At 40.5% G+C, this 22,347-nt stretch overlaps 1 protein-coding gene across 1 annotated transcript in view; it reads left to right on the top strand.

Annotated features, from left to right (window-relative positions):
* mpp7a (MAGUK p55 scaffold protein 7a) overlaps positions 1–22,347 on the top strand; it is a 209,685-nt gene that overhangs the window by 143,472 nt on the left and 43,866 nt on the right. Inside the window, exons 10-11 of the mRNA XM_059326847.1 lie at positions 2,918–3,114; positions 4,689–4,753. Of these exons, the coding sequence (XP_059182830.1) occupies positions 2,918–3,114; positions 4,689–4,753 (262 nt within the window). The remainder of the gene's footprint in view (positions 1–2,917; positions 3,115–4,688; positions 4,754–22,347) is intronic.

Raw genomic sequence — 22,347 nt, 5'->3', positions numbered from 1 at the left:
TTCTTCTTCTTCTTCTTCTTCTTCTTCTTCTTCTTCTTCTTCTTCTTCTTCTTCTTCTTCTTCTTCTCTTCTTCTTCTTCTTCTTCTTCTTCTTCTTCATCTTCTCTTCTTCTTCTTCTTCTTCTTCTTCTTCTTCTTCTTCTTCTTCTTCTTCTTCTTCTTCTTCTTCTTCTTCTTCTTCTTCTTCTTCTTCTTCTTCTTCTTCTTCTTCTTCTTCTTCTTCTAGCAGACGCTTTTTTATCCAAAGCGACTTACAGGAAAAAAAGTGAAACAATCAAGGTATAGTGAAATAAGAAGCATTAGTGCAGCAATAAGTGCTAGTGACAAAACCTTAAGGAGTAGAGTTGTGGTGTGGTGCTAGGAGAGAAGATGCTCTCTGAAGAGCTGTGTCTCAGGAGGTTTTTAAAGGTAGAGAGGGACGCCCTGCTCTGGTAGGAACTGGTAGTGGTTCCACCAACGGGGAGCAAGAAATGCAAAGAGTTTTGGATTGCCTTGGACCAACGGGGGGTAGAGCCAGAACGCCGCTTATTGGAAGAGCACAATGGTCGTGAGGTAGCATATGCCTATATCAGGGTGTTCAAGTAGGTAGGTGCAGTACCGGAGACAACTTTATAGGCAGCATTAGAGATTTCAATTTGATGCGGGCTGCAACAGGTAGCCAGTGGAGCTGGATGAGCAGCGGTGTGACATGTGACCTTTTTGGCTGGTTGTAGACCAGGAGCACCGCCACGTTCTGGATCATCTGAAGCGGTTTTACTGTGCAGTTCTGGGAGGCCGTCAGGAGGGCGTTACAGTAGTCAAGTTTAGAGATGACAACAGTTTGTGTCAAGAGTTGAGTGGCATTTTGAGTTAACATATAAAACTAGAAGATCTATAGAATTTGTCCGTCCTAACTATGTTGTAATATCTTGTTGAGAACATGGATATCCAGCTACTTCCAGTGTAGCACATCATACAGCTCTTCTCATCTTTTCAAATGTTATCGGACTAAAATAATCAAATTCTGATAGGGAATTTAGATATTTTGCAGAATTTACTGACATCTTTCCTAATGTAAGTCTACGGGAAAGTCTTTCAGGCCCAATGGCGTCACATGACGTTGTAATTTCAGAATTTTGCTCAAATAGAAATTGGCTTTAAATTCTTGCGTGCTTCCTGATGGCTTGGTTGGCAAATAGGTAAAATAGCACTCTAGAGTTGGGCTCAATTTTAGCGAGGGGAGAAACTGACACCGCCATTTTCAAAAGGGGTCTCTTGACCTCTGACCTGACGATGTCAAATACTGATATTAGATTTAGATTTAATATTTAGATATAAGATTTAGATTTAGCATTTAGATTTAATATTTATGTCTAGATTTTACATTTAGATCTAAATATAATAGTTCGATTTAGATTTAACATAAAGATCTATGTGTTTATATGTATATGTTATCTACATACATTTTAAATATAGTTTAGATAGTATAATATATAAATATACACAGAGTTGGTGGTCTCAAATATGACAAACATTGGCTGAATGTGAGAAAGTAAGCAAAATATTCAAAACGTATCAGCTTGAGTTTTGTAATACATGTTTTTACATTCAGCAGCCCATAGGGATTGGCCTTCATGTTCTTCTTTCATAATGTTCTAAGCCCTAATTCACTTTTACAATGTTATTATTCACTTATTAATTATTTTTTTTTACATTTCATATTAATGACTAGAACAACTGGACACAAGGTGCTGAGCTGCATGTCAAATTAACCCTCAGGTTCCCAGTTTTAAGACGATGTATACAACTGCTATGTGACATCTACGGCTGACCTGCTATCTCCCCCTAAACACCCCCTGTCCCCCACCCCTAGCACTCTAAAAAACAAGGGGGTGTAATGCTAATGGGTTAAAGAGAAAAAAGGTTCTTCACTGGTTTGTTCCTTAATGTGAAAGACGATTGATATTAGATTATGTTTGGAATTGGAGAACGTCAGCGTGTGGAACAAAGCGCTTCACTGGAGCCTCTGACTCAGGAGATGTTAAGTCTCACCACACTTGGAAGATGGCAGCAGGGCTTAGTCCATCCTAAGTGTTGATGGAACTACATGGAGAAACTACCTTGGCCTGCAGTTTGCAGGTGTTCAACTTCTGATTGCAATGACCTTTCTAGAATAATCACCCTGAGCATTGGTGAGGCACCTTCTGTGTTTGCTGCTGTGGCTTTCCTTTGGGGTTCACACTTTACGCAATGGAGGGAAAGGTCATTTACAGTGAACCGCTGCTTTTTCCTGTTGTGCCCTAAATCTACACTGTAAAAAATGTCTGTAGATTTTACAGTGAAAAACTGCTAAAAATGACAAATTTACATGACAGTAAAATACCGTAAAATGATAAATGGGTTAATTAAGTTTCAGTAACAATGAAACACTGTAAATGTATTTATCAGCCAAAACAGTGTTTCTTACAGTTGTTGTTTTTTTTTTGGGGGGGGGGGGGGGGGGACATTACTCCCGTGTAAAATACACTGGCATCGTGTGTGTAACAGAAATATACTGTAATATACAAGCATCACTGTAATTTTTGTAAGAAATACTTCTTCTCACTGTTAAATGTACTAAACATCATATCTCTAGCAAAAATATACTGTAATATTTAATGGTAAAACCTTTCATTTATGCAGCATTTATAAAGTGTTTTCTTGTCAATTATATGGCAGAACAGCGTTTCTTTTGATGGAAAAACGTTTTATTTATACGGTAAAAAATTTAATAAAATGGCAATCTTAAACATGGAATCAACAGTGCTAATATAATTTTACTGTAATATTAAAAAAAGTTGCACCGTATTTATTACGGTAAAGTTCTGGCAACCACAGCTGCTGTTTTTTTACCGTAAAAACAACAGGGTTTTTTTTTCTCCCTCTGTCGTATGTCCAGGTGTTTATGCGAGCACTCTTTGACTACGACCCAAAGGACGACAAAGCCATCCCATGTAAGGAGGCTGGACTGGCCTTCAAGAAGGGCTCCATCCTTCAGATCATGAGCCAAGATGATGCAACCTGGTGGCAGGCCAAACACGAGGGAGAGGCCAACCCCCGTGCCGGCCTAATCCCGTCCAAACAGTTCCAGGAGAGGTGAGTAACAACCCTCGACCCGTCTTGTCTACCGTTGCCTCTTAACAGGGCTGGCCCAAATGTTTTCACTGCTGTCATGGTTAGTGGTCGACTGATACGGGTTTTTTAAGGCCGATGCTGATACCGATTATTTTGACATCAGTCTTAACCGATCCCTGATATGTGCTGACGTTTTTTTTGGGCCGGTTCTTGAAGTAGTATTGCCTTTTCTCCCTCCATTTACATGATAAAAATGACACAATGATAACAAATGTTACACAAGTCTCAATTTACACAAAAAAGAAACATTAACAAAACAAACAAAACATATTAGCAGTTAGATAGCAAACAATGTGTATGTTGTTCTAGGCCTCGAGGTTGTGGCTCCTCAGATGATCCACATATTTGATGTGTTTTTCTTTTTTCCGGTTTTCAGATGTGGGTTTTTTAGACAGTGGGAAAGTAGCCCTATGCGACTGTAAGCTCGGTCAGCATTTAAAAACCCCACGTTGACCCGATAATTTCAGAGGTAGAGAGAAAGAGAAAGAAACACACACTCTCTGCCAGGGAGGGAGGGGCAATGCATGCGCTTCACGTGATCTCCAGCATCTCAACGCGTGGATGCTCAATGCTCTAATTGATCGGTGAATATAATACAAGTAAAACACGCAAATATCGGCCCGATATATTGGCCAGCCGATGTTTTGGTCGACCTCTACCATCAACAGTTTAACACTGAACACTAAACACTGAATAAAGTCCACAACCTATACCCCTTTTCGACAACAGTTCCAAGGCCGGTTCAGAGCCGGTGCCTAACCTTGATCTGGCTCTCAGCCAGGAGAACTGGTTCTAGAGCACTGAGCCTTGCCTGGTGTTGGCTCAGTGAAATGGGATAATTATCGGCGAACGCACACATGTAACAGCTGATGTCGATACAAGTAAAAAAAATGCAAATATCGGCTCGATATATTGGCCGGCCGATATATCAGTCGACCTCTAATACCTTTTTATATATTAGTATATATATATATATATATGTATATAGTCACAGTCACACAAGTTTCACCCTCTTTCTCTTTCTCTCCCACTTTTTTCTTTTCTTTTTTTTTCTTACTTCCCACTGCCAAAATAGTCTGGATTTCCGCACAATGTCTGGCCCGAAATGGGTAATGACAGAAAATGATAGTGCTGGTACCGATCCACTTTGGATGGCAAGTGGATGGAAAATCGCACATCAGTGTGCGCTCGGACGGCCGCACTTGATGTGCAACACAGAGCTCAGGAGGCCGGGGCAGTTTCTTGGCACCATGGGAGAGGGAGGGAGGGAAAAAACACACACACATAAGGGAGGAGAAAAAGAAGAGAGAACATTTACTTACATTCACATTTAACCCTGCAGTTTTGTCAACAGCAAGTGTGTTTCTCCTTTACCTCCTCACTCCTTCATCTCCTTCTTCTCTTTCAACAGATTGAAACTGGTGGATATTGAAGCGTAGCAGGGAGTGTTTATTATTCCCTATGCGCTCATAAAGACTGATGGTTTTATTGTGCCTTTTTCCTCTCTTTCTTTATCCTCCTCTCTCTTCTTCCAGGAGATTTGCACTGCGGCGACCTGTTGCGACCCTCCCGCTCCAGAGGACCTCTAGCCGGCGATCATGTAAGCATATATTATCAGCTGTGATAGGCCCCTAACCAGCCAGAACACCACACTGCAACAGGTGGGCGGGGTCAGGAGAGGTGGACAGGAGGGATGTTACTCAGGACTCATCTTTGCACTCACTGCGGTATAGTTGCACTGCTTCACGCCTGTCATCAGAGGAAGTGTTGTGTCTGGATCTACCTTCCTGTCTGCTCCATGTTTCACTCTCACAGTCTCTCGCCAGACTCTCTTTCCTCTGTCCCCCTCTGCCTCTCCATGTGTTGATGTGGTCTAAGTCATGCAGGGGCTTTAATGCGAAGCAAGAGGAGGTTTGCCCTCTGGAAAACCTCTTAGAGCCTTTACACCTTCCAGCCAAAACACCAGCCAGCCTACCCATCCAGCTCACCTCTCCGCATCCCAAAGCGCCTAATGACGGATTAATGATCTGATCCTAGACCCACAGATGTGATAGAGTCGCAGCGCTGCTCTGTGGAGCATATTAACGTACCTTATTATTACGAGCCTGTACGGTGACCCCAACCCTGGCAAGTTAATGTTGCAAAGTTAGGGAGAATGCATCAGCAGGCGCAGTAATGTGCTATAACAAGCTGGGATGTAGGAGATCAGGAAATGGGGGGATTCTAGCTAAATTACCCTTATAAATCAAAGATTGTTGATCACTTCATAATGAAGACAGAAGACATAAACCATGTTACACAAGAAAAGGGCAGCAGTAAAAACTATTAGGGATGGCCTACAGACTCTGGTTTAAGATTCAAGACTAGAAAAGAGCCATGAGCCAATGAGAGTGGAGGAATATTGGAAATATTTCACAGCATAACTTTAAATTAGCCCGTCTGGTTTGATAGTAAAGCTGGGAGTGAACTCTACTGTCAAGTTTAGAATGACCAGGGCTTTTTTGGGGGGATTTATGGTGCCACCAGTAATTACATTTTAAAGCAGAATGGCATGACTCAGCCCTCTGCCAAAGCCAATGGTGCATTCACATGCTCCTCAGATGGTCCAATTTCCTGAGTTGAGAAGTCGTTCTGCTGAATTTGATGTGTTCATGAGCTTTAAGTCTTAATGTGGAAACAACATAGATGCTCCAAAGAAGTTGGGTTGAATTTTCTTGTTGCTCAGATTGTTTAAACAGCATGTTGATAGCTGTTTGCAGTATTTACGTGAAAATGAAGAGCAAAGGAAATGGATCAGGTAATCAGAAACTCATTTTTCTAATTATTCTGACAGCACATGAATGCAGCACAGATGCCCTATCTCACAACGTCAATGAAAGTGAAAAATAATTTCAGCTCAGTGATTCAGATGAGCTCACAGTTTGAATGGGTTCTTCCTCCCCCCTTGCTACATCCTTCAAACAAGATTTGTGAAAATCAGACGGGTAATTTTTCTTTAATGCTGCTGACAAACAAACCAAGCTGAAAAACATGACTTCCTTGGCAGAGGTAAACATTAAACCGGTAAATTATAATGCCACACTCCAATTTTGCTGTATACAAATCAGTAAAATCAAAATACACAAGCCACAATTGAGAGGAATGTTGATTCAACCACAATCTGAATATCTTCACCACCTTCACTCCCATCAGTCATCAAAAATAGAAGTAGGCCAAAGAAGTCTGCAGTTAAATCTCGCACAGCCATTGCTTTATAAGACTGCCATCAGTGTGTAAAACACAAACGTTCACGTCCAGCTCCTGAGTCCAAAACAGTAACTGTGATTTCTGCTTCCCAACAACTCGCAACACTGTAAAATGCTCTTTCTAAAATTTCTCACATTACAACGTTTTGTTGTCCAAATTGGCCAAATTAGCACTTTTGAAAAATTGCGGCCACATGTTGCGGCTCCTGTGTCTGCCACAATTGTACGCAGGACTTTCCGTTACACCTGAGTCAGAATCCCTCTCAGAGATTCCCTGCCATGCAGTCTGAAAATGACAAAGTCATTAGCTATGATTTACAAACAGTTGCCAAATAGCAATTTGGTTTGTATATGGTAAGCTACAGTGCATGAACAGAGGCCTATCCAGCTGGCATCATGACTGTGCATTACAATATGAATATATGTGCATGCCTGTAGCCATGGAGGAGCAAAACATGCTGCCAATAACTGCTGTGGGTCTTGCAGAACTTGTGGGCCAATCCGCCCCACACAGACTTCACTCTGCACTTTACTGACGTTGTCCTCTTTTACTTAACGTTTGCTTTGCTTTTGCGATCTTTAAAACTGAACTCAAAAATTATTCTTTGTGCAGCAAACACATCCATATGTCTCTGTTTATGTTACCCCACATATACTTGACTGTATACATGACTTACACTAACTACAAGCTTATTTGCAAACTTTTTTTTAATTTATTTTTTTATTTAACCTTTATTCAATCAGGTCATATCCCATTGAGATTAAGAAGCTCTTTTTCAAGGGAGCCCTGTCCAAGAGGCAGCAAACACAAAATACAGTCACATATTTACATAAGACACAGACCTAAAACGCGTTATGAGAAACAAGTGCGTATTGTGGAATTGTCCTCAATAACTCTCAGTTTGGATTTAAAAGTGCTCAAAGAAACAAAGTCAGTTAATTTCCAGTCTTTCTGTAGCATATTCCAGCATAAGGTGCAGATAATCAAATGGACAGAAAGCAACAATTGATCTTGTGAACAAAGACACGTGTCCTTCCTACGCACCTCTCCTCTGTCTTCCTGCTTGTGTCCTTGCTTTGTCTTCATACCTTTATATTCATAAACATATTTACGCCTAATCAGAGCACATCATTTCTCATTTAAAATGTACACCATGTCTTCCTCCTTTCATTCTCCATTTCCTAAACATATGAAGCCTGAGAAAAACACACCACACTTGTACTTGGCTTCCGAGGCCCGCTCTGGTCTCACAATGACCCCATTGAATCAAAACCCTGTTCTTATTGGCCATATTTTTCACTGTAGATTACCACTTTGAGACGGACATGTCCATTTGACTACTTGTTTCCCTCGACATGGCGGTGAGCCCTTAATGTAACGTGACTCTTTCAATATGTAGCTCCGAAATAACCAACAGAGCTACACTGACCACCTCTAAACTTAGCATTAGGCTCTTTTACCTCGGATTTGAAGCCCTCGGGTGAATTATGGATGTTGTCATTTCCTGGTTATGTTCAACCACATATTGGCATACATGGTGCAGGGTGGCCAAAAATAGCCTGCTAAAAAGCTAAAGACAGACAGTGCTGTACTGTTCTCTTACTATTTCATTTTAATGGCCCAGTTCCTCTTATGAGTTATGGGATATGAACCCCCCACCCTCTCTCTATGCACAGAAGGCAGGTGTAAAATGTAGTAGAGTCTGCTGCGGGCCATACCAAAGGAACATAAGTCTCTTTTTGAGCTGTAGCTAACTTTCTTCCTAATGTCATACATACTGTACGGATTAGTTGTGTGTGCAGCAGCAGAAGGAGGAAGTCCCTTGACATGGCCCTCGCAGGACTAGATGAATAACTGGGGAATGATAACAGTTCACTCTCTGTACTTCATTTTTTTAAAGTTTGAAATAAGAAAAAAACTCAATTAGAGAAAAATGTTGGATCCAGTGTGAGCGTAAGCAATGAGCTGAGTGAATACACTGCAAAAAAAAGAAAAGTTGGTTGAACTCAAAATTTCGAGGCAACAAACTTCGATAAAATTTTAAGTTGGACAATTAAACTGCATATTTTAAGTTTTGTTTTTGAGTTTGCTAAACTCTGAATTCAGATTTTTGTCAACTCAACTGTTGTACTAACTTATAATTTTACATTATAAGTTATAATAACTTTTAATCCTTACTTCTGCTAACTTCTGCAATGTGTTGAATTGGCACGATTGTAACGCCGCTATGAAATGTCAGCTAATGTTGCAACCACAATTTTGAGTTAGCATTGATACGCTAATGGCTACTCTTGTAGCTGTAACAAGCAGCGCCACTAGCATCAGTTGGCCACTAGCATCAGTTAGCCGCTAGCATCAGTTAGCCGCTAGCTTTCGCTAATGACCGAATTTCACAACAAAGAAATAAGAGTTAGCAGAACTATTGTCCCTTGTTGTGAACCCCAACTTAAAGATATAAGTAACAACAACTCACCAACTTGTTTTTGAGCAGACAACTGGCTTCCTTTGTTGTGCCAACTTACATTATTGCCCTAAATGTCAATAATTTATATTTCCAAGTTTTACCAACATAAATCACTGTTTTAGGCCAAAAAATACAAGTTGGCTTTTTTTGCAGTGTAGGAGTGAAGGTTATAAAAGAAAAAAGTGAAAAGAGTGAAAAGGGATTATGGATGGGCTGAAGGAGGGATAGATGGAGAGGGAAGTGGTGGAGGGGTCACATTCAGTAGCAGATGTGGCCCTGTGGAGTGGTGGTGGCTGGGTCAAGAGAGATGGAGGGAGACAAAGCTTGGATCGCGGCCCTGTGCACGCTAGAGCGGCCGGGCCCCGGGGCCATAAACTACAACCTAATTGAAGGATACCATGGAGACCCCGCTGTTACCGAGTGGAGGACAGAGGTGGTGATTGAGGAGGGGGTCCCTTTCTCTCTCTCTCTTTCCAGCCCGGGAGCTCCGTCGGCTGGAACAATATTGGTCTTGGCGAGGGGCTGCGGCGAGCGTTGCTTAACCGTGTCCATTTACGCCTAACATTTGCGAGATATAAATAATCCCTTTCCTCGATATTGCTCTCCCCGCTTTCATGGATGCATTCCTCGGTTATGAAACTGATGTTTAAAATGCCATCAGTTTAAGTCAATTATTAATCTGGTCCAGGGGTTAGATCAACCATACGACATGTATAGTTGCCGACCTGGCCTACCAGCTCCCTTCCATCGATCCCTGGCTCTGCTCCAGCCTCCCCATCTGTTCCCTCTGAACATACGAACGGCTCTCTGGGCTTTCTTACAGCATGTCTGTTCCTCTGTCTGACATGCAAGCCTCTCCACTGTCTGATTGTTTGGTTTGGTTCGCAGTCTGCCAAACACGTGGACACACTTATCGCTCACCTTGGGGTCCCTCTACGTCTCTCTCCATACATTACAGCGCTACCCCTCTCACTCCAGCTCCCTCTCTCTGTCTGCAGCGAGCGACTGAACCGTTTCGAAATGCCGCCCAAGATCGGTCTTAAGTGGCCCTGAACCTGGCCCTGTGTTCAATTTATCCGTCCATTTCATTTTTCAACTTAAACGCTAACAGACCCGGGAGTAGATTTAGAAGCTCAATGGGTGCAGGAGAAAAGTTCCATTTATCCTCAAAGGTTAGAGCCAGATAACCCCACGGAGACCACCCTTAAAGTTTTATACATCGACTTGTTATTGTTACCCTTCGCATTAAAATTCCCCGCACATAGGTTCATTTAGCATCCCAGTTATAAGTGACTTGTAGCATTTTGTCATATATAAAGTCAGCTTTTTAATGCAGACCAGCTCTGCTCTGTCATCCACTCACTTCCTTTTCCTGACCGTGAATAATCAGCTCTACATTTGAAGGCCCAAAGACACATGACAAAGATCTCACTCCGTGTCATCTGGAAAATTCTGCTGGTCTCATGTCGGTTGTTTAAAAAAGAGAGAGATATAGGGAGCGAGAGAGAAAGTGACAGAGCGTCCAGTTTGTTCAAGGAGAAGGCCATCTGTATGCTGGCTGGCTGCGAGGGTGACATCAGCTCATAACTCAGGGCCATTTACAGGGTGCTGACTAGGGGTCATTCTTTTGTCTCTTCCTGCCTTGTAAGGTGATAGCTCAAAGATTGTCTCGCAGCACCGACACTCTGCTGGATGGTTGACTGTGCCAGATCCAATCCATACAGCTCCAAGTGTAATCCAAAGAGTAAAGATAGCTACAATTTTTATGTTTCTCTAATGGCTAGTACAACTTGAATGATCATTTACAATCTAGCGGTGATGAAGACAAGGAGCAGTCCATTTCCTTTCTTTACTTTTAAATAAATTGGTTAAAACATGATGGAATTCGGAGAGCACAGATATCCAGGCCAATAGTGCATTCACATGCTCCCTGGATGGTCCGATTTCCAAAGTCGAATTCTTCTGAGCTTTAAGTTTGAATGTGGAAACATCGTGGGCATTACAAACCCCGTAATCGAGATCTGGTCCAAAATTTGGTTCTTCCTTGGCCCATGTTTTGAGAAAATTTGGTCAGTAGTTTTCACTAGGGCCAGGACTCGATTAAAAAATTTAATCTAATTAATTAGAGGCTTTGTAATTAATGAATCGAAATTAATCGCATTTTAATCGCATATAAATATTTGACCTGAGAACAGTGAGAAGTAATTTTTTTCACATGGATTTTTAGTATACCATTGAATAATGACTGAATACATAAGCTTAAGCAACAAAAATATTGTTTATTTTTGTTCAAGTCCAACACATCAGTGCAATTTTTGCCATTAAGTGTAGCAATAGCATATTTAGAAATATAGTACATTCAGAAATTCAGGCAGCCTATAGGTAGGTAGACCTTCTGTAAACTATAATACTTTGTTTTTTATGTAAAACACAATCCACGCTAGCTACCACACTAGCCGCTAGCTGATATGTTTTGCATTGAGGTGATACTTGAGGCTCGATGTGCTGCGGTGATATGTGAATTCCTTGTTGCATAGCAACACAACCATGCTCTTATTGACGCTGACTGATTGTCTGACCAGTCACCTTTTCTCTCCTCAGGACCTTCATCATATTTCCCGTTCTAAAAAATCCATTGTTATGATAACCAATAAAAATAGCAGCCAAAACTACACATTTGGTGGTAATATGCTGGAATTATGCTTTAACAAACATTGCATCCTCCAGTCCTTCTGTTTTTGTCATCCATCCTTTCCCGTCATTCAAACACTACCCTCATCTCACCCCTTTCTGTCATCCTCTGTGGTGAATCTTGGGTATTTGGGCGACATGTGATATACCCCTAAGCGTGTGTCACTTTCCAGGGGTGGTTGGGGGATCGGCCCTGAAGCATCCAGTAAGGCTGGTTAGCTGGCTGGTACGCTGGTTGACTGCACACTGAGAATGCCGGCGGCCGCAATCTGGGCGGCCATGGCTCCCTGCGCTCACTAAATGATAGGCTTGGCTGCCACCATCACTGCAGGCCTGGCTGTCCACATACACATCAGATCATGACTTCAGCTCATTCTCACTGCTCTCAAAATGTTGATTTAGGCTGGGAAGCAAGGTTATAATAGTTTTGTATTTGTAATTAGTTTTTGTTTTAATTCCGTTGTGATTTTTTGTTCAAATTCAGTTCGTTTTAATTCGTTTTTAGAGTGTGTTTGCTAGTTTTAATTAGTTTTTTTTTTAGTTTTAGTTTTTTTGTAATTGGGTATTTGTTGGGTGCCAGATTCAATAAGGTCACTATAAATGTTTCCTTTATTTCCTTTGTCTGATCCATCTCAGCCCCAATAAGTTTATTAAGTCATAAAACCAGATAGATGAAATAGATTTCATATCAACCAAAAGGTTTACGTATGAAAAAAGTTGACAAAGATGAAAACAAAGGACATTTTCACTATCATTTTAGTTAGTTTTAGTTCGTTTTGTAACCACAAAATGCAGTTTGAGTTCATATTTTTATTTCAGTTAACGAAAATTCAGTTAACGAAAATGTTTTTTCAATTTTAGTTGTCGTTATTTCGTTAGTTTTCGTTAACTATAACAACCTTGCTGGAAGTGAAATGCACTCTCAGAAAAGGCACAGCACAAGATTTTTTTTTCTTCCACTTAAGCATTTTCAGATAGACCATGCCCTGTCGATTTACATTCTGCAGTGTTGTCACATGGTGTTTCATTAGAGTGGGAATGCTGGTGCACAAGGCTACAAGGCCATTAGGCAATGCAAACCATTCCTGTGGCAGATAGGCACCAGATGAAAGCCGTCCAGAGTGCCATAAGGGCAGCACTTGGAAGGATTTTAGATATCTTTATCATTCGCATATTGTCCTTGTTGTTTCCTCTTTCAAGTCTCCCTCTGTCTTCCCCCTCTACAATTACCTCTCATCCTACTCGAAATGTGGTTCAGGTGCTGGTTCAACTTAAAATGTCACATTACAGCAGGAGGAGGGCAACATCAGTAGGAACATTGCCGTGAACACTAACATGTGAAACAAGATGTCAGATAAAGGCGGACACATTTGGCTCCACACTTCAAAACAATCACGGCTCTCAGACCTGATGTTTCTAGCACGGAACAACCTTTGCAGTAAACGCTCCTGACTGCTGTTTTGGCTAGTCATTAACTCCGGCTGTGACGTAACATCTCCCTGGGCTGCGGTGCGCTCTGGGAAATGAACGCGGTGCTGTAAGAGGAGCCCCATGCTGTGGTAGATGGTGTTATGTATGTTTTGATTTAACCTTGTTTGGCCAAAACGGGAACACGTGAAGGGGAGGAAGCATCTGTAAGTGCCTCCAAATGTTCAAGGCATCGTAAACCAAACACACTGATCCCGCATTGGCTACCATTTTTCATCTTATAGCTGTTTGGATGTCACTCTTAAACATCTGGAGTCATTTCAAATGCTACCTAAAAACCTTTTCTAATCTAAATGTGTTTCTTTTTGTTAAGTCACAGTGGATGCACTACAGACATGTACCACAGACTGTGTCTCACTGGGTAACAATGGATATACATGTCTTCTAGTCAAATAGAAACAGTAGAAATCTTATGTAGTAGAATGTTGAAGTAGTGGGGCAGCATAGCTGACCTATTGTTCATCTTGTGATAAAAGCACCAAATTTGGTACATGTATAGCTTAATATATTTGGAGAAAGACTGGATATTGGGCCATTGCATATTCACATTCTGATGACCATAGCCGGCAATTTTCCAAAATGGCGGCTAACGGTTACAAGTAGATAGAACCTGGGCCTTTCAAGCTGCTGTTCACATGTTTACAACACCACAAATATTAATTTCATAAAAGTTCAAGTGAAAATATGTCTTTTGACAATGTAAAACAATAACAAATGAAAGAAAATGCAACAAAATGGGGAGATTGCCTCTGCATGTTATTGTAATAAATGAACTCCTTGGCGTTCTGATGTTTGTCCATGACACATTGGACTCACCAGCCAGCCGGCGGGCTCATGGGGCTGTAGCGGGCTTCATTTTCAATTTTAAACCTTCATATGAAACTATCTAATGAAAAAAGATCTAAGGAATTCATTGGTAAAAAGCATGCCAGGATATCATATCGGGAAGTTGACGTAATACGGCGCAAAGTGAGGCTATTTTAAAAATGGCTGCCACGGCAACCAGGGTCTGAGTTTGTGATGGCCCAATATCCAGTTTTGTTCCCAATATATTAATCAACAAATCTGCCAAATTTGGTGCTTTTATCACAAAAGGAACAATTAGTATGATATATTAAGCTATGCTGCCCCACTAAAGTTCATTCTAATAGTTTGATTAAAAACTTTAGGGCATTCAAGGTCCAGTTACCAGCTTTTTTATTGTCAACTTTATCTCTTGGTCTTCATCAGTGGATAGAGTTTACTCGGTTGTCATCACGTTACCTGGATAGAACTTTGGTTTTGGACTCTTCTATCTCCATTACAACTGAGCTAATCTTGAGAACCACTGGCTATTAGTCTGACAACAATTTATCCTCTAGGAGCAATGGCCAAAATTCTGAGGTTCTGGTGTAATCAGTGGATTTCAGGATAACAGATATCCGGGCCAAGACTTTGTTTTCCATGTGCTGGTCAGTGTTTACAGTCTGATCAGCAAACTGAGACTGGAGAGTGAAGTTGAGAGACGTTTCTCTGCATATGAATACAGATTTTAAAATTCTCAACAAATTCCGAGCTTGCATTTTATCCAGTGTGTTCTCTCCTCATGCTCTCCACATGAATTGTTTAAATGCATGCAGCCGAAGCACGCTCAAACCTGATTGGTCAATACAGTACAGACTACAAACTGACTACAAACAAAACAGAACACCTCTAAAACCAAAATTTTGCCCCGTTTATAGATCAGTGATGGAAACCTTAAATTGTACACTGTAAAAAGTGTTTGTAGAAATTACTGTAAAACACTGTCAAATTAGATCAGAAATAGTAAAATTAAAAATTGTATATCACCATAGTAGACACTTTTGATTACCCTAAATCAATATCAAAATCAATATAACTTTTATTGTCATTAACTGTAGGAAACACACAGTTTTGCTGTAAAAATATAACATTTTCATGTAAAATTAATGGAGAAATACCATGATGTATGAATGAATGACACAATTACCCTAAAAATAACATATTATATATAATATTCAGTCTAAATTTCCGTTTTTGTTGATATTTACATTTAAATTTACAGAAGAAAAACCCACTCACTGTAATTTTTACGGTGAAGTTCTGGCAACCATAGCTGCCGGTATTTTACCGTAAATTAAACAGATTCTTTTTTACAGTGTAGTCAAAATGTTGGAATAAAGCAAAGTAAGTGGACCTTGAGTTAGTATTTATTTTATTTTTTATTTTTTAAATGAATGTAGTAATATACTGATAGGTTCAACATATATCAATAGATGTTAGCATTTCTCACAAACATTACAAAATGAAATAGAATGATGAGCTATTTCAGTTTTGTTTGAGAAATGACTCAAAACGTGAATGTGTCACATTATTTTGTACTAGTGTTCACACAAAACATATTAACTGTAGCACCAGTTAGAGTATTTCACATAAGAAAGTAAGATGTTAACTCTTCTTTTTGTTATTTGTTTGTCTTTTGTTTTGCTTTTCTAAGACGATGTGGCTGTAGAGTTTGGTAGGTTTCCTCTTCTTTATTCTCTCACCTCGTCCCTCAACTTACTCTTTGTAATCTCGCATTTATTCTAACTGTGACTCATTTCCATTCCTCGCTTCTCTTGCACTCACAGCCGAGGAGATCGAAGGTACAACTTGTCTGACATCTCCCATTGAATATGGGACTGATGGGTCTCTGGTTGATAGTGTTGCAATACACTAACACTAAAACCATTTGTGATTGGTTCCCCTTCATAATTCTTGTGTGTAACAAAAGTTCTACCTCTCACCTCTGCTCTCCATCCTCCTTGTTTTCATTTGGCCTGTCTTCTCATGTCAAAGCGAATCGCTCTCAGAGGGGAGCATCAGACGCCACCGTTAATTTCTCCTCTGAAGCTCCGGAGAGTTTGCAGATTACTGGCTCCTCCATGTACAAAGCCAGCTAACTTGTCATTTTCATTAGAGCGGACGTTGGTTGGAGAATCATTCCTTCACGTGGACACCTGCAGTAATCCTGTGCCGAACTCACTCATAATACTAAATATTCATAAACTCAAAAAAGCAACACCCAAAGTAGGGCTGGGCGATATGGACCAAATATCCAGATATATTTAGGCTGAATATTGACATACGATATATATCCTGATATTTTTATTGCAAAGTGAGAGCAAATGTTCAGTCAAAGTCAAATATTTTAGTGAACATAAATGCTGTATCACAACAGGAGTACCTTTTTTTTTAAAAGTCAAAGCTCCATAAAGTGCACATTTAAATAAAAAAATATCTTAAATAAAATAGGGCAATCTTTCCGAAATAAATATATATGAGAAAAGATTAGCAAACATTACAAAAAAAACTAAATATGACACTCTAGTAAGGGCAGAATTTATATTTAAATGAAAAAAATGAACTATATCGATATATGCAATATGGTCTAATTCCATATCAGATTAAAAAATACATCGATATATCTTTTATATTGATATATCGCCCAGCCCTAATCCAAAGCGATGGCCAGTGTTGTAGTGGATTGTAAACCTAAATCCAGTTTATGCAAATCATTCATTTGTAAGAAGAACATTTTTGATTATGTCGGCAGTCTCATATACCTATGGTCCTGTCTACCACTATATCATTGGCTATCACTCTGGACAAAGTTTACACCAACATGAATAACACTAAAAATCTAATCATATGTCCGTCTTGTTGACTGTACTTGTATGTTTTTTCTGTTTTTCTATGGACCTTTACCTTCCCAGTATGTGGTTTAGAGGGGTAGCTTCCTGTTTCTCTCATGTCTGACTATTCTCTTTAACATGATGTTGTGCCTCTCTTCTGGCTTCTCCTTTCTTTCTCTTCTCATCACCAGAGGACGCTGACTATAGTAGCGGATTCCACCTAGGTGAGAGATGTTGTCTTCTTCTCTTCCCCTTGTACTCTGTCCTCCTGACCTGGCTATTCCTTTGATGCATTAACAGTGAAGATAGAGGATAAGATTGTGTAAGAATTACAACCCTAATTTAAAAAAAAGTTGGGACGTAATAAAGTGGTTATCATTTTTGACATAAATTCAATTGAAAACTGTACAAAGACAATATATTTAATGATTAACCTTATCAACTACATGTTTTTTGTAAAGATATTATTATTATGAATTTGATACAAGCAATACATTTCAAAAAGTTGGGACGAACTGGGAAAACACCTGTTTAAAACGCTGCCGACTTCTCTGGGCCTGAGCTCATCTGAGTGGAAAAGTGTGCTCTGGTCTGAAGAGTCCACATTTGGTAATGGTAATGGACCTGCACTTATATAGCGCTTTTCTAGTCGCTTTGTCACACCACTCAAAGCGCTTTACACTACAGACTGCGCTCATTCACCCATTCACACACACATTCATACTGGTGGCAGAGGCTACCCTAAACGGTGCCACCTGCCACCATTGGGAATTCATTCACACACCGATGAACGCAGCATCAGGAGCAATTTGGGGTTCAGTTTCTTGCTCAAGGATACTTTGACATGTAGGCTGCCATGGTCAGAGATGGAACCACCAACCCTCCGATTACTGGACAAATGCTCCACCAACTGAGCCACAGCTGCCCCAATTTCATTTTTCAAATCGTTTTTGGAAATCATGGCCGTGGTGTCCTCTGGGTTAAAGAGGAAAAGGATCATCCAGATTGTTACCAGCACCAAGTTCAAAAGCATCTAAGATGGTCTAGAAGTGTGTTAGTGCCCATGGCATCTGTCACATCTGTGAAGGCACCATTAATGCTGAAAGGTACGTCCAGGTTTTTGGGGCAACGTATGCTGCCTCGAGACAACGTCTTTTCCCGGGACGTCCCTGCTTACTTTAGCGGGACAATGCAAAGCCACATTCTGCATTACAACAGCTTAGCTTTGAAGGAAAAGAGTGCATGCAATATAGGGCTGGGCGATATGGACCAAAAGTCATCCCAATATATTCAGGCTGAATATTGATATACGATATATATCCTGATATTTTATCACAAAGTGAGAGCAAAGGTTCAGTCAAAGCCAAATATGACATGTCACAAGTACTTTTATTGAAACAGTTTATTTAAGTGAACATAAATACTGCATAACAACAGGAGTAGCTTTTTTTTAAAGTGCATAAAGTGCACATTAAAATAAAAAAAAATCTTAAATAAAAATAGCATTTGAAATAAAATAGGGCAATCTTTTTCCGAAATGAATATATTTATATGAGAAAAGAATAATGAACATTACAAAATAAGTAAATATGACAAACCCTGGTAAGGGCAGCATTTATATATGAAGAAAGAGGAAAAAAAAGAACTATAGCTATATATCGGATATGGTCTATTCCATATTACATTTAAAAATATATCAATGTATCTTTTATATTGATATATCGCCCAGCCCTAGCAGGCACTAGAGTGACCTGCCTGCAGCCCAGACCTGTCTCCCATTGAAAATGTGTGGGGCATTATGATGCACAAAATAGGACAACGGAGACTTCACGGAAATTTCACTTTTAAAACTTCAAAAATGACTGCCCTCAGTTCCCAAACCCTTACTGAGTGTTGTTAAAAGAAAAAGTGATGTAGCACAGTGGTAACCATGCTCCTGTCCCAACTTTTTTTGGAACATGTTGCAAGTATCAAATCCAGAATGAGTTGTGTTGTATTCACAATTAATTTGATCACTTTGAACAATTAATATATTGTCTTTATACAGTTGGATTTGAGTATGTGTCAAAAATCTTTGTGCAAATGATTGCACCATTTAATTGACATTTTTAACTTTTTTAGAATTGGGGTTGTCCATGTGTCCTCTCCATTAATCCTTCCTCGACCCTTTAGCCCTTCTTTCATAGCCTTTATAGTGTGTGCCATGTTCCCAAGACATTATCACACTGACAAGTAGTTACCTGCTTCTCACAATGTTCTTGACATATTCCTCCCACAGTATTTTTGGTACGACCGATTTAACTTGGACTCCCATGTAAAAACACAAAGAGTAGTTGTGTAGTGGTTCACTAGCCTACGGTGTGCTATTTCTGCTCTTGCTGACAGCATGAGTGCACTGGCAGATCATGTCATGGATTTGCAGAATGTGGTAGTTATCCTGTTCTGCCTCTGCTGTGGGTCTGAAGACATCTTTGAGAACGGTTCTGGATGAATTTGGGTTAAAAGGACGGCTTGTTTTCCACGCTTTGTTCTGGAGGTCCGGCCGAGCGCGCTCTGGTTGATGTGGTCCCGGTCAGACTTAATGACAATTACCGTGGCCCGCTATGGTTCTGCAGCCCTTTCCAGAGAGCTGCTTCCAATTCTCTGTCTTGTACAGAAAATGTTCCCCATCATGTTTTTATTACCACTGTCATTTTCCCGACAAATCATAAGGTATCGTCCCTCTGGAGGACCACAGGCCGTACTAGCTGGCTCACACGCAAATCCTCTGTCTGTCCATCTGACTTTTTCTTTCATTTCTGTCTCTTTATTTCTTCTCCCTTCTATCCCATTCTGTCTATATTGAGATGCTGAGGTCAAGAGGTGACCTGGCCTCAGAGCTCTCCTTGCACACTACACCGTTTAGACTCCAGATTTCACAGGATATCCAGTGCACACGCGAGTTTATAAATACTGAGTTTGAGCCATGTCTGCCAAGCTCAATCAGGGTCACTTCCCGAGGCTGAACTATGCCAAACACCAGTCCTTTTTTTCCACTCCTCTCTGTCCCCTTCAGGCTTGCCCTTACTGTCACCCTGCCTCCTCAGTGAGGTCAATGACCTCAGCCTCTCCTCTTCCTCCTCGGTACCCAAACAACATCCAGCACTCTAGCGGGTTAGCAGCATTTCTCGACTCCAGCAGCCCAGAACGAGGTTTAACTGAAATGAGAGAACCTCGGGAGGAGGAGGAGAAAAAAATTGTGAGTTATAATAACATCTTCTCGATGTGAGTACTTGCTGCATGGCTTTTCAGCCTGTTGGATGTGGTTGTATGATTTAGAGTTGGCCCGTCCCTAAAAGTTTGAAATCCTAGAACTTACAGATGCTTTTGCAATGCTACTGAGGTTGCATGGGGAAATAAAGGAGGCGGTGGGAGGGGGGTAGGCAGTTGTTGTCCTTAGTTTTTGGTTTGTTTTCCCTTCATGCCTCTCTCTGTGATGCAACGTCTGTGAGGTCCTTTGCCAGAAGCGATCCTCGAGCACTACTGGGGGCGAACAGATTCCTCTGCTCAGATGTTGCTGGATTTCAGAGCCAGCAGACTCGAGGATAAAGTCCGACTGAGGAGGAGGAAAACTGGGTCTTATCAGACCATTTTTAAAAAGAAGTACTGGGATACTTTTAATTCTGTACAGAGCGTTAAAGAGCAGTTTTAACACCCAGGGTGCATTTTTTGTGTAGAAGACGCACAAAGACATGTCTTTGTCAAGTGACTCATCAGTCAGTCTGGGAACCCATCCAACTATTGATCTGATGACAAATTAGCCTCTGCAGGGAACTGCATTTCTGGGGTTCCAGTAAAGCCTGAAGATATACAAATAACATCCCAACCAAGGCTTCCTTTTCTTCTTCTACAGTCCACTTAGCAACTTGAGACACAAGAATGGAGTTAGATTGAGGAGGAGACTAATCTATATTAACAGATAGCTGCATATGAATGCTGGATAACACTTTATATTAGGGAACACATATTCAACATTAATTAGCTGCTTATTGGCATGCAAATAAGTAACATATTGGCTCTTGGTTGACTCTTATTCTGCATGGCCTTATTATACAACCAGTAAGCCATTAACTAAGAGTTTTCCCTCAATAACCTCAGAATTATTGCTTATTAGTAGTAAGTAAGGAAGATGTTGTATATGAGTTATGATCCTAATATGCTTTACTTTGTATAGACTTTATAAGTCTCTACATAGCGGTGAACGAAACCATCGAAACGGCAAATAGCCACCTTCTCCAGACCTTTGACGTGACGAGTGGCTCCTTTTGGATGGCGTAAAATTGGCGCGAAAATACTCTCCAGTTCTGATGTAACTGATGCTATTGCAGCATCTATGCCAGGGGTCAGCAGCCTTAGGCATGAGTGCCATGATTGGCACACATTGGCTTAACCAATGGCACACAAGCAATAACTGCATTCTTGTATCGTTATATTTCTTTTTGTTGCTCTTAATTCTCTTTTTTTTTTAAATGTTCTGCTCTTGAAACATTTCGTAAATGAGGGAATGTCATTTAAAGCACTACGCTAAAGTGGCAACTGTGCATATAATTTGTAACCATGGCAGGTAAAAAAAGAACAACTATTTGTTACGTTTATTCCTGATTAACAAGATTGCTTGAATGTTGGTAGGGTTAATGATTTCAACTCTAAAATTATGTTTTCATAACCTTTAAGTACCCTCAAAAGTACCAGATGGCCTCATTATTGGGTAATTTTTCGGTCAAATGCAAATAACAACCCTTTAAATCAAGAAGCCCTCTTGACCCTTGTGAAGCTTTGGCGACCCCCAGGTTGGGAACCAGTGGCCTATATGGATGGAATAAATGGCTAAATAAAACAACAGATCCGTTGGAGATTTAAATTGTCATGTCATAAGTATTTATTGTTAAACCTAATGTACTTATGGCACACTGATTAATGAGTAAATGTAAAAATTGCGCTCAAGATCAAAAAGGTTGCTGACCCCTGACCTATTCTATTAAGCTGCCTTTCTTTTTGTTATAACGCACCTAACGCAGCTGCCAGTAGCTCCTCACAGGAAGATAAATGGTTTGAGTTGATGGTTTTAGGACATAAATGCAATATTTTAAGCCTGACAAGATGGATTTGTAATCTCATGATTCCACAGTTCTTGCATAATCTCATGGTATCGTGAGAATGCAGCTGCCACGCAAGGTAACTGTCTCCCACATGCAACCAAAGCCAGCTCAAACCTGATTGGTCAATACCATAGACTGTATATAAATAATGAACATAGTCACCGCAACGTCACCCATTGGTTTGTGGCCCGTTGGAAGCATCGAGTTACACTAGTCGCCATCTTGCGTCGCCATCTTCTTTCCGATATGGGGAGCAGACCATATCTGGACTTTGGAGGAGGAGAGGGATCTGATCACTGACTACAGCCTCTCTACACCTCAACCTGACTGAGAGAAGCTGCTGCTAATTCATGTTAACATTAACTGGAGCATTAACTGGGATGTTAGTTTTGGCTAGCAAAAAACAAAATGTTTGTTGCTTACCTCAGAAAACTGAACAGCGACTCCTTGGAGTGTCTGTTAGTCCAACCAAACGCTGAACAAGACATTTTTA

The sequence above is a fragment of the Centropristis striata genome, chromosome 23, assembly GCF_030273125.1.
Source record: "Centropristis striata isolate RG_2023a ecotype Rhode Island chromosome 23, C.striata_1.0, whole genome shotgun sequence".
Lineage (NCBI taxonomy): Eukaryota > Metazoa > Chordata > Actinopteri > Perciformes > Serranidae > Centropristis > Centropristis striata.
This window is presented reverse-complemented; position numbering and strand designations above follow the sequence as displayed.